Genomic DNA, 16858 nt, shown 5'->3' on the forward strand with positions numbered 1-16858 from the left:
ACTTTCCCCACCTTTTATAAAGCATCATTTATTTATGTGGAACTGAATAAAAGACAGAACCAAATAAAGCAACTCCTGAAGTATAACTTTGCCATCGGTATGCTAGTAGTTGTTGCCATCATACTGCCTATTGAGTTTATTAAAGTAATTGGTTATTTCCCCCATCCAAGAGCTTTAATGCTTTCTCCCCCTGTACTAACTACTGCAAGACCAAGACCAGAGGTAATTCCTCATGCCCAGAGAGAGCATTGCACCTTCAAGAAACAATGCGCTAATCTTTCAGTGCAGTGCTGTGCCACACTGTAATAATCTCTGTGGGCCCATTAAGCAGACTCAGAACTAAAATAACTTGTCTGAGTCAAGACAGATGCCAGGTGATCCCAAGATCAACTGAGCCAGACTGTAGGTCCCAGTTTCAAACTGTTAAGATCTTCTGGAATAAAAAATGTAATTTAAAAGATAGCAATGTATTAGATACTGCTAACTGGAGAATATTTAGGTGTCCATGGATGCACTTAACTAAAGACTGAGAAGGGAGATATCCCAATTAAGCGGAGTATTCTTCTCATGCCAAATTTCCAAAAATTACCCAGCAGAACTCCTGTTGTATTACTAATTATACTGATTGCTTCATGTGATACTATTAAAAAGACATGAGAATACTCTATATATTTTGCAGAAATGCATTTTAGTATCCACAGTAATTTAAAAAATCTAAAAGTTCATCATTTACAGTCCCTGTTAGCAAACAAAATGTGAGCAGTTAGATGGTATCAACTGATTGTCATTTGAGTCCTGCATTTTAAACAAGTTTCTAATTCACATGGACTTCTGCTGATCATTAGGGAAACAGAAAACATGACGCAGTTCAAACTTCAAGTTCTCACCGCATTTGGGTGTGAGCCATTTTTCCCAAAGCCAGGAAGGACTTTTTCACCAGCCTGAAGGGCTTCTTAATTCTGAAATAGTCAGAGCACCACAGTTAGCTCAAAAGGCTGCTCCCATCAATCTTACTGCATTGGTGAATGAAAGCTTTGCCTTCCAAACAGGCAGAACAAAGGAGGTAAATCCACTCATGTCATGCTAAACATCAAGAAGTTCAGGTTAAATTCCTCTTCTGTATCTGTCTAAAGCTTCTGTAACTCTGCTGACTTGCATTTAAATTTGTCTCTAACACTTTTCATTTAAACTCAGTGGAGCTATTCCAGATTACTTCAAGGGAGTTCAGAACAGATTCATTCCCTAGAGAGTCCAGGCCACTCTGCTAAGGTGCCATATTCTTCAGTAATTCTTTTTGCCAGCAATTTATTGCTTTTCTGAATGACTATCAATTTGCACTTCGAATAACTATATCAAATAGTTAATAAACAAAGCATTATGCCTTTCCTCTTTCTGTGCTATACCACTGATTCATCAGACAACTCAAAGACCTAATGCAGCAAACTAAGTTACAGACAATCTACACACAAAACCAGGAAAGCCACAATAAAAAGCCTGGAGTTACCTTGGTGCTTTTTACACCACTAGTTAAGTTAGTCACGAGAAGGAAACTGCCTTACTCGCAGCAGTCTGGATCAGAATTGAAGAAAAGGTTCCTAGGATAGGGCAGATGCATGTCTACTGCAGGTGTTGCAACATATTCAGTAACTTACTTACCCCTTTTCCTAGATAATAATTAATTCACTTACAGGGCCTGGTTACAGGCTATTTAGTGAACCTGTGAGACTACTCATACTACTTATGATTGCTGATTTATAGAAAGAGATTTTGAAGAAATATTAAATTACTAATCCCTACAAGCCTAATTACAACACAAAAGAATTGAATACAATACTTGAAAGATAAAAGTTAAAATGCAAAATTCTGTCAAATTGACAAAACAATTTTAAAGAAATCACATGCTCCCAAAACTGCATCAATTTGAGTGCATTATGAAACACACCCATACAAGAAAACAAAAAAAGACTACCCTGAATGAGATTAGAGAAGAGACATAAAAGGTTAACAGCAGGCAACCCACAACAGATGAAGCTGTCATTTGGTTTAAAATCTTCCCTGGCTTAAGAAATACAGTTTTCTCCAAAAGCACTGTATAACAGGCCTAGTTTATCCCAGCATTTCAGTATGCATTCAACAGCAAGCACATCCTAAACTGCTTCACTGGATCAGAGCTACAGCGCTCAGCACTGCAAGTCACCAAGCGCATATATTGTAAGCTCTATCCAACTATTGTGCTGCAGAGTATGGTAACACTTTGAGACAGAAAAAACTCAAGCAAACAAAGCCTGTCTTTATGGCACATCTGAAATTTGAAGCAACACTTCTCCTGCCTCTACATTTTGCTTAATTTCACAAATAAGATATGACTGTTTATGTATAATGCCTCCTGTATTAGCTATTACTGTTTCTAAATATCCCCATTTATCTTTCCAGAGAATGTGGATAAGTTTAAGCATGATGCATAATTCTGGCTTGAATTCAGTACTAAAGCAGACAAAGACTATGCATACATTTTTAAGAAGCAAGACACAAATATCACAAGGGACTTGGCAGCGTTCCAGTAACCACAAAAGAACACAAAGAATAACTTAAGAGGTCATCAAAAGTCAGAAATCGCTTAGTAGCCTCTTTTCAACTTCATCATGTTGTATTTTCATAGTTATTAGATAATATCAACAAATAATCCAGTCCTTTTTTCCTAAACCTAAAACCCTAAAAAATACTCTAAAACTGAGACATAATACATATTTTGCTGTAGAGTTCCAGCCAGCGTGGGGAATATACATGTGCATGTATACATGCGTGTCTAAAGAAGTGACACAGTGGGAGTGTCTACTTAGCTGCCAAGGGAGTCCCAGAGAGCAGTAGTGCTCCTGGGGACAAGAGGTGTGCGTAGGGGTGCATGGGTGTGTGTCTGCACAATGGGTGGGACAGTCTGCACCAGCAACTGCAACGGAGCTGCGGCCTCAGAGGTTCCTATGTCCAGATGCCAGCAACTGGTGAGACAGAGATCAGGAGCCACCTACTGCGCACACTAACTGTGTATGCTCCATTGCTGGAGAGCTCCATACTGTACCTACCGCACATATCCATACACTATACATATATTCCCACTAGAAGACTCCCATCCTGCTCAGCCAGAAAGTGGAGCAGGAAAAGACCTCTGGCGCTGTTCTGTGTTCTTCTGAGTGCTCTGTGTGCCTGCGTTACATACATATAAGCAGAGGTATGTGGTGTACATATGTGGTGCATGTGATGTAGCTACTGGGCATACAGGCACAGTCCTACTACTTTTTAGACCTGGTGTCATGAAGCTGTGGCAAACGTGTATCTCTCAGACTGCACAATCCATCCCAACTTCTGTAACAAAAATCCAGTAACACTAAGTTTTTACCTGAGAACAATCAGCCTTGACTATTTCTGTAGTAGCCTGGAGTACATCACGAAGACTGTCTCCATCTTTCTGGATCAACAGGTAAGCCAGTAGAAGAAAAACATGGGCAGGGACTTGAGTGGTAACAGGCAGCAGTGATTTAACTGAAGATAACCAGTTAATAACTGCAGACTTCTCTTTCATGAGCTTTATCATCTTCCAGGTTGTAAACAATAAGCTGTAAGAGCTGGTTATAGGGTAAAGGAGTTTACAAGACACCTGAGAACAAGTGAAACAAAAAATTCTCAATCAAACAACTAAGGCACTTTGATGAAAGATCAAAGAAAAAATACAACTAATCCAGTTCTGTTATCCAAAACAAATCCTTTTTTTAAGGTCCTATTACAATAAATATAAAGAATAAACTGCAATACATTTCTTTACAATTATTTACATGAATTATCACATTAAGGATGATTGAATGGGTTACTAATTCCCTGTTCAGGAGTTCCCCCTTTATTTGGCATCCATCATTCCTGTTCCTGATGGTAACTGCAGTGCTACCTCCCCACTAAAATGGACACAATAAAACTGGAGCACATTAAAAGCTTCCATTCCTGACAATGACAGGTGCATCACAAAGTGTAACCATCATCTACATTGTTCTAAGGAAATTCTTCTATCTTCTTACAGTACTTAATAAAACAACTCAGTTTAAGGTAATCTGACTTTACATTTTTTGGTTAACCGTTTCACTTCTCAGAACAAAATGTTCTATAGATGCAGTCAGAGAAGGTAACATAATAAGCAGGAAAGTAGTAAAATACCAGTGAGGAATCCTCCTAACTCAGATTTTTATATATGTAAAAGTATACTAATTACAAAGCTCCTGCACATTAATAGAGAAGTTAAAAGTTTTTAATTAAAACAATAAAGTTTATTCCAACACAAACCATTTCTTTCCTAGCAATTGTTTGTTTTCTTAGAAAATCCCATGTTTTCAGAAATGCTTTTCAGTTATCAAGAAGTAGTTGGCAGGCAGTAATCAGATGAAGAATCTTCATATAAAAATCGTGGTCAAGAAACTAGTTGAAAAGAGGTCTCCAAACAAACCTTAAAAATGGAATTCAGACTCCAACAGCACAGGGCTAACTCACCTTTAAATTACCAGGGAAAAAGAGATTTTGAGTAGCAAAAGCTGTTCTCCATAAAATCACAGAATTTCACTGTTCGATGCAACGTAAATTTATTTTGGTTAATGGAATTCAGAATACCTCTGTAGTTTAGATGACCTCTTAAAAAATGTTAAAACCAACTTATTCCATTACTTATGCATCACAATCACTATATGTGAAAAATTCAGCAAGCTATAATGCCAATATTGTTAAATCCATCCCACTACCTGCCCCAAAAGAAGGAAAAAAGCCTGTAACTTTACCAATTCCTTTTTATCCTTCACAGCTTCCTCTTGTATTAGTTCCAAAAGATTTACAGCAAGCTGCTGCCTGGTAATTCCAGAATCATCCTCTGATAGGCAGTCCCCAACAGTTGTAGAAGTTAAGATCTGTAGGACAGGCATCACCAAAGTAGAGGCTGTGGTTGATATGCTCTGGGTTTCTGAACAGGAAAGGAGCTTGTAGGCTATTTAAGAAAAGGTGGGGAAAAACAAAGATCATGTTGGCAAGAAAGAACTAACAATATTTGTACTTCAAGGCACTACACAAACATTTCTAGGAAACACCCTGGTCAAGCAAAGTAACAGGATTATAGTATGTGCATACTAGACTTAAAGTGCAAAAAATTTTTTTATAAAACTCCAATTCTGTTTAGAGACCCATACATTTCTGTTGTTTATAACAAAGTACCTGATGGCAGCAAGAAATACAATAATGGAATACAGCACAGTCCTTTGCTTTTACTGGAATAACTCCACTAATCAAAACTGTTAAATCAAAAGCTCAGCCAAACATTGCCATGACTGTCAGACCTGCTCTCTTAAGATCTGTCAAAAGATCCAGCATGCATCAATCTCAGCTGAGAATATCCTATTGTTGATTCAAAACCAAGGCAGATTAGCTCCAAGACAGCAGGCAGCTTAACATACAGTAACGTTCATAAAAAAAGTCAGTGTAGCAGGAAAATTTATCTTTATTGCCATTACATGAAATGTTGCTTTTTAAATTCAAGAAAAGCCTTGCTTATTAGAAAAAACCCCAAAACAAAACCACTATTTCAACACCCAATCCAACTTTGGGGGAATACAGCGTTTGTGTAAACACAAATATGAAGAAACAAAAGACACAGTCTTAAGAGTGTAGATTCCTCTGTTACAAGAAGAGCTTTACCTAGACTCAAAACAGACTTTTGCTGACTTTTTGGAGTTTGCAGCAGTAGAAGTGCTAGCCCAATTATACACTGTTCCACTGGAAATGCCTGCAAGGAAAAAACAGGAGTGGTTTGAACCGTCTTCGTTTTTCAGTGCAATTAAACAGTACAAATGGGTGGCAAATGAAGCTCTATATGGAGTTTCTTCATGAATCATAGTGAGTGCATGCACACTGACACAGCACATGCAATGAAGAATATGAATAGTGTAAAAATTGTATTTTAACTGAATAAGTACCACATTTTAATTTTTTACTTCGTTCAAACCATTTTAGCTCAGTTTAAATCAACTCCCATACTAAATAGTTAACTGCTATATACAGAACCAGTCAAATTTTCACCTTCTGAAAGTCTTCAGCCAAGGAAAAAGAAAAAAAATGGAAACTTTTCAAACAACACTGGTCACTTGCAGATGAACATAATATAACAATGCCACTACTGTCTTAAAAATTACATTCTTTAAATTTAATACAACTACTGATTTTTTCCCCTGAACTCTTACCTCTTTTAAGAGCTCAAAGTTGTCCTCAATTAAGGAGATCAAAGATGAGCATTCTCCCATCACATTTAAACACACTTCACAGAAGCATAACAGTTGCAGACAAAACTCTGATAACTGAACTTTCCAAAACACAGGATAGCGCAGTAAGCTGAGGAATAGCTCTTGCAGAAAAAATGAGGCTTCTGTAACTTGCAGTAAGTCTTTATGCTGTAGAAAGGTAGTTAAAAAAAGAACAAACAAAAGAAAACCAAAACACATTCTGGTTTAGTTCCCCTTCCATATCCACAGAGAATTTCCCAAGTATAGAATTAGTTGTATTAGCTCTGCAATGTTTCCATTGCAAATATTACTAAGGCTTTGAAGAAACATTTATAAACTAAATGCAGGAATCTCTTATGCAACTTCCCTGAAGAAGCAATAGATGAACTGCTATTTAATATTTTTGAAGTAAAATTAGAAACACATGAAAGAATAAAAAGATTTCTTGGTAGCTGTTGAGAAAAATCCCTTTTTCTGCAAAAGCAATAGCAAATTAATTCAGCTCTCAGGGTTCTCTCAGCAACATAAAACAAATTGTGTGGGCATTTAATATCTTGTAACGGAAACTTCCTGCTCCAAGGTATTTCCTCTGTAACGTAATGAAGATATATCAATATACGTCACAAAAGACAAAGCCGGTGGTGTTATCTGCTTCTGGAGCACCATGTAATCTACCTACTACAAAATGAGAAGCTGAAGTGTAAAACCCAAAAGCAGTATCTCTGTACTTGGAAGCCAAGTGAAGAGACTTCAAGAAGCAGGCTGCCTCTAAATCCTCTTGTGTTAGATGAGAGCATTTCTGCTCTTGAAAATACTAGTTCCAGACAAACCCAGCTGTTCCAATCCAAATTCTGGAGCCAGCATTAAGGAAAACATCCTAATTTTTAGTCCCTTGGAACAAATTCTATGAATAATCTGCCCTAATCAGAAGCCTAAAGTCTACCAAATTCTTCATCAGGAAAGTCTGCAGGTGACAAGCTGTACCTTTGACAGCTTGGCTGATATCGTCAGACAAAATGACTAGAAAGCATTACCACACAGAGGATTAAATAAGGCTAAGCTTAAAGGAAGGATTAGGAGAACCTAAGGTTCAGAGAAAGAGGAGAAGGAATAACATTATAAACCAGTCCATCAAACGGGGTTCTTGAAAGAAGTATTGTCCTTTCCATTGTGAAAGTTGTTTCTCAGGCAAGACAAAAAACATTTAAGCATTAATCTAAGTTCAAAAAAAAAAAAAAAAACCAAACAGATTTCTACTAAAAAAAGTGCCAACAAGCATGGAGGACAGAAAGGTTTGTAACTAATCTTACAAGTCTTTGGTACCATTTTTATGGCTAAATGTTAACAAGTCAGAAGCTTGGTCATACATTCAGGACACAAAGTTATACTGAAGTTCAGGTATAATCAAGACAAAGATCAGAAATATCCTGTGACTAGAAAAAGTCAGCATGTACCTATCACCACAAAGAGACCTGAACCAAGATAAATGTGTATAATCCAAGTTATTGTTGGTCAAAAAGGTTGTGAAAAGTAGCTACTAGTGGAAAGTAGACTTTATTATTAAAATTCCTCAGGAGAAAGATTCTACCAAATATCCTCATCAAGCCAATGCAATAAGGTTTGATGTAAACCTAAATGCTTTACATTATTGATATCATAAACCATCTCCCTATGGCAGTAATATCATTGCACCTCATGGTTGAATATATTTCACACTGAAGATGTTGCTCTAAAGAGGAAGAAAAAGGTATATAGGTACAAAAAAAGCTTAACCAATGTCACAGTAAAGCATGAGTCAAAGCAGAGCTATGAACTTTAACCAATACCCCAGACCCCTAACCAAAAGGGACAGAAAAGATTAAATCCCTAGCTCCTAGCAAGTATCACTGTACAACTTAAAAATACATTGCCAAACTTCAGCATATTCTGGAGGGATTAAGTTTTGTCTTCAGATCCACTAATTCCTCTGTTACAAGAGTGAGAAAGGAGTATCTAGGAACACTTCAATCATGCTTCTCATGTAGTTTGTTTCATTTTAGTATTATCCATGCTAAGTTAAAAATCGCATGTTTTCACAAATATCTTACCATTTAACAAAATTATCTCTCTCATGGGTATCTCTACAACTTCACTTTATGTTTACTGTTGCAACTAGTGACAAATATTTACAGTAGATGTGTTTCAATTTACACCTCATAAGATGTATCAGATTTTAACAATTAAAGAGCTTTATCTTCTACCAGAAAGAGCCAGTTTGTTAGATTTCTGGAAATCTAACATATCAGGCCTATAGGAAAGGAAAGAGAATGCTATATTTGCACACTTGAAAGGCAATAATATTAGTAATACTATCTTTACTTTGACAGCCTATCTTTGTAAAAGTCGGGGTCAGGCAACAACTGTACCTGAAGGTGGGGAACCACATCCCACAGAAGTTGAAGAATCTGGCATTCCAGCAGGGAGGGTGCTTCTTTGTGCTTTGGACGATGGGGCTGAAGTAAGATCTTAAGTAAACCCATTCGCAGTTGAGCATATTCCCGTAACTGAGATGGTTCACAATACAGGTATCTTAGAAATGGAGCCATTATGCCAACACATGAACTCTGTGCCCTGCAGTTCAAGAAGAAAGTTTGCCAAGACTGCCTTCTACTGAAGACTTAACAAAACACAAGGAAAACCCAAGCAATGTAACCTTACCTGAAATAATTTACAGGACACAATAAACAGAAGGGTGTTATGGAAGACACTAGTGAATCTCACAAAAAACTTGTTAGCGCTTGTTAGCATGAAGTACTGTCATGAAACCTTATATAGCAACCATACAATGAAGTGCAATTGTAAAAAGAATCAATACTGAAGCATGAACACTACTCAATCTGAACTCACAGATTACGACACTCTTAATTCCATTGTTTTTTTTTCTTATCAACTCAAGAAAAATTACTTGCCTTGCTGAATGTCATGAAAGACTAGTGTGCCATTCTGCAGCAGCACTTGGAAAAGACTACTCAGAAATACCTTTGTAAAAACACATAAAACCTAATTTCAATTAGTAAGAGCCATCCATTCCTTTCCAGTTTTTGCCCAATGGTCTTAAACGACTACATGAAACAAGAACTGCTTTAACCAAGATGGCTTCCCAGTAAAAATATTTATCACAGAGCAATTCTTTTGGCTTAACCACTTCAGGAATACAAGCTGTTACTGACATTATTAAAACAATCAAATAAAGTTAATGATCAATACATTAACAAATATGTAGGAAATCAAAATTAGAAGTCAGTTTTAAACGAGACTCAGCCCTGATGCAAAGCTTTACAAAGAACCGGATAATGCATCTACATCAACATATGCGGCGCTTGTTGATGTGGTGCTTACAGACATGGTATTAGGTTACAGTTGGACTCGATCTTAAGGGTCTTTTCCAACGTAAATGATTCTATGATTCTATATTCTCAGTCTAGAATGCATTCCACAAAAACCTTTGCACAAAAAGCAGCAAAGGAAGTTTAAGACATTTTCCTTTGCAGCAAGAACAAATCCTGTTTTAATTTAAAACAAGCTACCAAGAAAAAAATCCACATTTCATTCCATCATTCAGACACCTGACAGGACTCTTCACAAGTCCCAGATTTAGTAGCTGAGTGGAAGAACAAGTCTGCAAACAATATTTTGAAATGATCTGATGAATTAAATTAAACAAAACACACTTTTGATTCAAAGCTTTACTGTTGATCATGTAGTCTAAGCCCACTGAAATTTAAGAGATCAATAAACTTATTTGTTTACTCAGAGCAACAGAATACGGAAGTCAGTTTCACTGTACTATTATTCTGCTGGATTTGTACAAGTCTTCCAGAAAACAGAAGAGAGAGTTTTTATCTGAAGAGCATACATATAGATATAAAATCACTGAAAACATTTGGCATTTAGTCTGCTACAGTATTTGGTATCTTACACTAAAGCTTCATTGGACAAGTTCATTGGAGATAAGCACAAAGAAATGTTGAAATTGTTGGTAACTTTGTTCATTGTTACAGATATTTTACAATAAGGCTGTGCCACTGGTTTTTTCTATTTTTTTTTTTTTAATAAAGAAGCATACATTATTTTTAAAGACCTCATCCTTTATGGTAAGATGCAATCATCTGTGCTTCCCCTTTATCATCCCACCATTTTGTATAGATTAAGTTTTACGTAACATAGCAGTCAAAATACTGACAAAGCAAACAATCAAAATTGCTCAAAGGTGTTATGAATTTTACACCCATTTTTCCACATCCATAAAAATTACATCAAGAGTTTAGGAAAAAACCTATAAAAATATTTTTGATGGATAATTCTAGTATTTTATTAATATTCTATTTTTAACCTTTAAATGGTGTCATTAATTTTTATAATTATATTTTTCAAAAGACTGCTCATTGCAGCTGCCTTCAAAAAAAAGTTATACTCATACAATTCAATTGCCTACATCTGCTATTTTTTAATTATTCATTTACTTACCTCTCTGGACACTGATGGAAAAATATTGTTATCTGCTGCAGTAGAACTGGCCAGCAATCTGGTCTGTTTTCAAGGACATTGATTAATGGATGAGGATTGTTCCTGAAACACAAAGAAATCACATTTGGATCTACAATGCAGAAAGCAAGTGTGCAAAATAACTATCTTTAAAATAAAAGCAGCTGTAGAAATAGACAATTTAACCCCCCTGTATTAACTCCCTTTATCAACTTTGCCAAGCCTGCTACGCTGTCAAAATAGCATATTTTATAGAAACTTCAGGAAACAAAATTAAAAAAACAAAAAAAACCAAAAAAACCCACCACCACACGAGAAAACCAACCAAACAAAAAAAACCCCAAAACAACTGTATTTGAAAAGTCTTGGTCTGATTTTTCTAATTTTTTGAATAAATGTCTAAGGATCACTCTTCAAATGTGCGGCCTGATTCCAGTCATTGGCAGCAGCACTAGGCCCTAGCAGTGGGCTCTAAGCAACACTCACAGAAAAATCTGAACCCCGTGTAACACGCCGGTTCGGTCTTTCAAGCACAGGTACAGATCTTCAGCACCTGAGAGCAGTCAAGGTGACAGTCATCCCACATACTACTTTAAATCCTACTCCAGCTTCCTTGGTTTTCCTTTTTTTTCTCCAGGCAGTGAAAGAAGCGGGGAAGGAGAAAGGCCAGCATACGACCAGTCGAGAGATCTCCACTCTACTGCCAGCGCCCTGCCATTTGAAAAGGTCATTGATGCCTAGCAGTCACATGTTCTTCTCAAATGAACCTATCACCAATGCCTTCCCCACTTCCAAAGTCAATCACTGAAGGCCATCCACACCTCCTAGAAGTGTGGTGCTTGCGTCAAACAATGACTATCCTTGTACAGTAGCAAGTGAAGGAAAAGCTGGGGAGGGGAACCTGAACTATATTTGTTTGTCATAAGAAAAAACAAAGTCATTCAACTAGAGTAACTTAGCATAAGAAAGGAAAACAGAACATGAGAATCTGAACATTAAATTCCTTGGAGAGGTGGGAAATTGGGAAGAACTGGTGATGTGAAGGCAGACTCATCACTACCTCCATCACCTCCTTCCGGAGTTTACCCACTGTTCTTGCTATGACTGGACCACTTATTCTGACCTGCCTCCTCAGTGTCCCTATTTTCCACCAGTATCCTTTCCTGCTTCAGCCAACTACAAGCAGAGTAGTGTAGATTCTTCTCTGGCATACTAACAGCTTAACAGCAGACAACATGCTGCTTCCCTGCTCTCAGAATGGAAGCAACTTTCCTAGTAGCAAGTGAGAAAAGTTGGAAGAGTCTTGCCGACTGCCACAGACCTGCTAGAAACATGTGAGAGAGCAGGGCTATATGAATAAATGGAAAGGCAACAAATGCATGCAATACGAATACCCCTTTGGCTAGTTTGGGTCAGGTGTCCTGTCTCTGCTCCCTCCTGGCTTCTTGTGCCTCTCCTCACTGGCAGAGCATGAGAGGCTGAAAAGTCCCTGATCAGGATAAGTGCTACTGAGCAACAACTAAAACATTGGTGTGTTTATCAGCATTGTTCTTAGACTAAAGCCAAAACACAGCATTGCACCAGCTATTAGGGAGAAGAAAAAAAACTGTTACAACTGAAATCAGGACACCATCTTTCAAATCAGTTATTAAAAATCTAGAGAAGTTTAATTCTTCTCACGGCTGTCTCATGAAGACGTGGAAAAACACATGCTAATATGCACATTATTAAGCTTATTAGCACAAGCTAATAAAGATTATATTAAGGGCTGTCATCGCAGCCAAAGTACCTTCATTGAGAAGAGAAATTTCATAAAGCAGAAATGTCAAGTTACCATACAAGAATCAGAAGTTGGTAACTGAAACTGGCAAATTCAGATTGAAAAAAAGAGAATGTATTTTCACTGAGGAAGAATCAGTCACTGAAACAATTCATGAAGCTCGGACTTTTTAAATTTTTTTCTCTTTTGTTTGTGGGTTTTGATTTGTGGGGTTTTTTTGGGAGGAGAATAGATTCTTCTGTTTTGTTTTTGTTTGTGTTTTTTGGTTGGTTTGTTTTGTTGCGGTTTTGGTTTTTGACAGTATCATTTATCAGGCAGCAATCTAGAAACACTGTTCACATACCATGCCAGGACCTTTAAAGTCCACAGCCTTGTACAGGCATCCAGAGTTATAGCAGCAGCTTATTTCAATAGCTTTGTCATATTTTAAGAATTAATTACCTTTCCTAATGAAAGGAATGTATCTCCAGTCATCTAAGTATTGCTATGACACTGAAGTCAGTCAGCACAAGTCAGACACATCAAATCTGAAATTACTTACTATCCAGAAAAAAAAGCAAGAATTTTATGACAGATTTTGTGTCTTCTGAAACTAATAGAACTGCACGGTGAAAGAAATAAGCTAAGCTCCATAGTGAACAGCGATTAATAATGAAACGCTAAAATGTGCATCCTGAAAAAGTTCCATTTGGTAATGCTATTTGCAGTAGGAAAAATGAGGTGTGTAGGTGTAATTTATCATTAACACTAACTGTAGATTCGTAAAATGCACATCTTTAAATGACATTACAGTGCTACTACCCTAAATTATTGCCAAAATATTGGGTTCAGGACAAAGCAAAAATCAAAACCAGACACAGCAGCTGTCTACCTGTAAACACCTAAGCGTCTAGGGAAACAAATCTTAAGTAAGGGGCAACAATAAAACAAAAATTACTTTTAAGGTCATCTCAGTGTTCTTGTCAGATCTCTGAACAAAAGAGCACTCCAATCTGATTTAGAGCACAAATTCAGTGTCAGATTGCTTTTTCTGTATGAAGAAACAATGCCTGCTGTTAACATAATTTTCTGTGTATGCAGCTGTGACCCTGGCCCTTTCAGAAAGATGGAACAGCACTTTATCAAATACGCATTTTGAAAGTATTTTTCTACCTGCTCTGAATTAATTTTTTCAGAAAGTTGGCAGCTCTCCAGAGTTTTTAGACAAAAAAACCATGTAACCATTGAGAACAATGTATACTACTAGCTCACGTTAAAAAAAAAAAAAAAAAAAAAAAAAGCTTTCAGCAAAGATTTATAGCCAAAGTTCTGCACTGAAAATGCTGACAAGCGCCTCTCAAAAACCCCCTCTTCCCTGTCCTCCCACTCAATTCAGCTTAAGCTTAGGTTACTGGACAGCTACATTAATACACATATGAAATATACAACTTTATGCCATATGAGAAATAAATCCCCTGGGAACACTCAGTTCTAGTCTACAGTGAAACCAACTTGCAAACTACTTCTGTCTCTGCCACAGCACCTCCTAACTTCATAGCAAACAGTGCAGATCATCCCATAAGTGAGTTTAAAAATCATATAATATTTTTCATGCATCCTTAAAAAATCCCATCAGATTTGTTTTGGTCTTTATCTACCACTGGAAAACGACTTATTAAAAAAAGAAAACCAAACACAACGACAGCAACAACAACAAACAAACAAAACCAAACAAACAAAACCAAAAACAACAAATACACAACCCCAAAAACCATAACAAAACCCAACAAAACAACTAGCTGTATTTACACAGTTTATGGAAACAATAAGGAATTCCAAAATTCAGTGACATGTGAGGCAGTTTTCTACGGACTTACATGGGTAAAAGGAACATTTCCCACTTCCTGCAGTAACAGAGGTAATCAATTCCCTATTTTCCATGGTTAATTTGCTTATAGAAAGTGGAGAATCCCATCACTAAAACTACAGAGGCTTCCCCACATGAAATCAGAAAACCCACCTGGTGGGTTGACCTTGGCTGTCTACAGGTGCCCACCAAATTGCTCCCCCACTCCCTCTTCCCACAACTGGGAGAAAATGATATGAAAAACTTGCAGGTTGAGATATAGGCAGATTAACAAAGAAAAAGCAAAGGCTGCACATGAAAGCAAAGTCAAACAAAAGGATTTATTCTCTATTTCTCACCAGCAGCTAATGCCCAGCCACTTGCTGGGATATGAAATGGGCTTCAGGACATGTCTTAACAACGTCTTAATAATGAATGCCCTCCATATTCCTGGCTCCTTTCTCTTAGCTTTTATTGCTGAGCACAATGTCCTATGCTATAAAATATCCCTTTGGGTCAGCTGTTTTAACAGCATTTGATAGAACACAACTACAAACATTGTTATGTAACAAGTCACTGAGTAAAGACAGACCTTTCTGTACACTAAAAAACAATAGTCTGATCTCCAAATCACATGGCCTTGATCTCCCAGATATTCAGAACCAAGCCAAGCAATCCAACTTCGGAAACGAAAAGAAAAACAAAAATGTATTGTCTAAGTGTAAGTGTGCTGCTTATTTTCAGTTTTCTGCTACTTTAAACTATTCTGGATGATCAAGTTTCACCTACCTTCTGTTTCCAGTAATTTTTCTTTTGGTAGCTGGGGGAAAACAAAACAAAAAGTAGTAACATTTCTTCACCCTGCTGGGGTGAAGGCCATTTCTTCATTCCAGCCACATCCTGCTACCCTCTTTTTCACACAGGGCCTGGATTGCTTTAACTTAACCTCTTCTACCATGACACTTTGAAGGAGTTTATTTACTGTTAAAAAGAAAGTTTCCGAGAGTGTTCCACCTTACTACCCTTCACTACTTGCCTTTTCAGTTACACCTGTCGTATAAGAGAGTGCAATTTGTAGAAAGAACTGATATAGCTAGAAAAACAAAGGCACCCAGGATTTCAGGAATGCAAGCACATCAAGTGCTCCACAGTCTGTTTTGCTTTTCTTCAGTATTTAATTTTGCTTAAAACATGATTCCTGTCTTCCTTCCTTTTACATCCTTAAAGCATTAAAGCTATGGCCTGCTACAATGATACCTCTTAACTGCATAAGAAGCAACTTGAAAAATGCTCATGACATCTGCCAAGTAGGGACTTTCTCCAGAAAAGTGATACAATAACGGCTGTTACTGTCAGCACTGACTGCTGGTTTCTCAAGAGCTGGATGAAGTCACCAAGATGTCCCCTTAGGAAGGCTGCTACCACCTGACAAGCAGCTTTATACAACAGCTCTGGATGCATCTTTAAATAATTTATTTTATATGGCAACCACTTTAAGAGTAAAAGCATTTAGGAACCTTACTTTGGTAACTGGAATAAAGCAGGAAAAATAAGTGAGAGGGAACAGGTCCACAGTCTTAAAATAAAGGACTTATTAAAAAGGACTACTAGCAATCACCAAGCTACTGCATGTGAACAAGTAGCAGTATTTATTTGTTCTTTCTCACACTCAGCCTTCATGTTACCATTGCCCCTTTTGAGCTTATGGTGGCAATCTTATCCCTGTACTATAAAAACTACTTAAAACTTTCAACAACAACAACAAAAAAATAGATCTTAGAATCAGAAAATCATTTAGCTTGGAAGGGTCATCATCAGAGAATCATTAGGTTGGCTCAGGATCACATGCAGTCAGGTTTCAGTATCTCCAAAGATGGAGATCCCACAATCTCTGCGGGCAACCTGTGCAGTGCTTAATTACCTGCACAGAATAAAACCAAACAGAAACCAACCAACCAACCAAAACCAAACCAATCAACCAAAAAACCCCAAACAACTAAAACCACAAAACAAACAAAACACAGGCAGAAAGCTAGTGAAAAATCAGATAAAAAATTATTATGGTATCTAAAATAAAACCAACGTGAAACTAACCTGATGCCATAAAGATTCCAGACAGCCTCATCTCCATCTTCTCCCAGTTGAATAGCTTGAATTTGTAGTAATTTCAAAATAGTTTTTACTAAACCATGTACATTCCTGTTGACAAAAAGAAATACATTACTGTCACATATGTAGTTACATTAGTTGATTCTTCCATAAAAGAAGGAACCAGGAAGAAAACTGACACTCAAGAATCCTAGAGTTCTCCTTACGGACTTCCTCCCATCTGCCTACACAAGTTGTAAATCCATGTGTCTTTGTTCTCCTTTTCATGTAATGAGCAAAACAGCAGAGAGAATAATTAATGCATCAATGAAAACTTTTGAT

General features: G+C 37.1%; 1 protein-coding gene across 3 annotated transcripts in view; it reads right to left on the minus strand.

Moving 5' to 3' along the window:
* FOCAD (focadhesin) overlaps positions 1-16858 on the minus strand; it is a 97418-nt gene that overhangs the window by 66722 nt on the left and 13838 nt on the right. For all 3 annotated transcript variants that reach the window (XM_030511415.1, XM_030511413.1, XM_030511414.1), the window contains 7 exons: positions 16523-16627; positions 10806-10907; positions 8705-8909; positions 6261-6467; positions 5719-5806; positions 4812-5014; positions 3395-3652 (listed from right to left, as the gene is read on the minus strand). In XM_030511415.1, the coding sequence (XP_030367275.1) occupies positions 3395-3652; positions 4812-5014; positions 5719-5806; positions 6261-6467; positions 8705-8909; positions 10806-10907; positions 16523-16627 (1168 nt within the window). The remainder of the gene's footprint in view (positions 1-3394; positions 3653-4811; positions 5015-5718; positions 5807-6260; positions 6468-8704; positions 8910-10805; positions 10908-16522; positions 16628-16858) is intronic.

The sequence above is a fragment of the Strigops habroptila genome, chromosome Z (assembly GCF_004027225.2).
Source record: "Strigops habroptila isolate Jane chromosome Z, bStrHab1.2.pri, whole genome shotgun sequence".
Classification (NCBI taxonomy): domain Eukaryota; kingdom Metazoa; phylum Chordata; class Aves; order Psittaciformes; family Psittacidae; genus Strigops; species Strigops habroptila.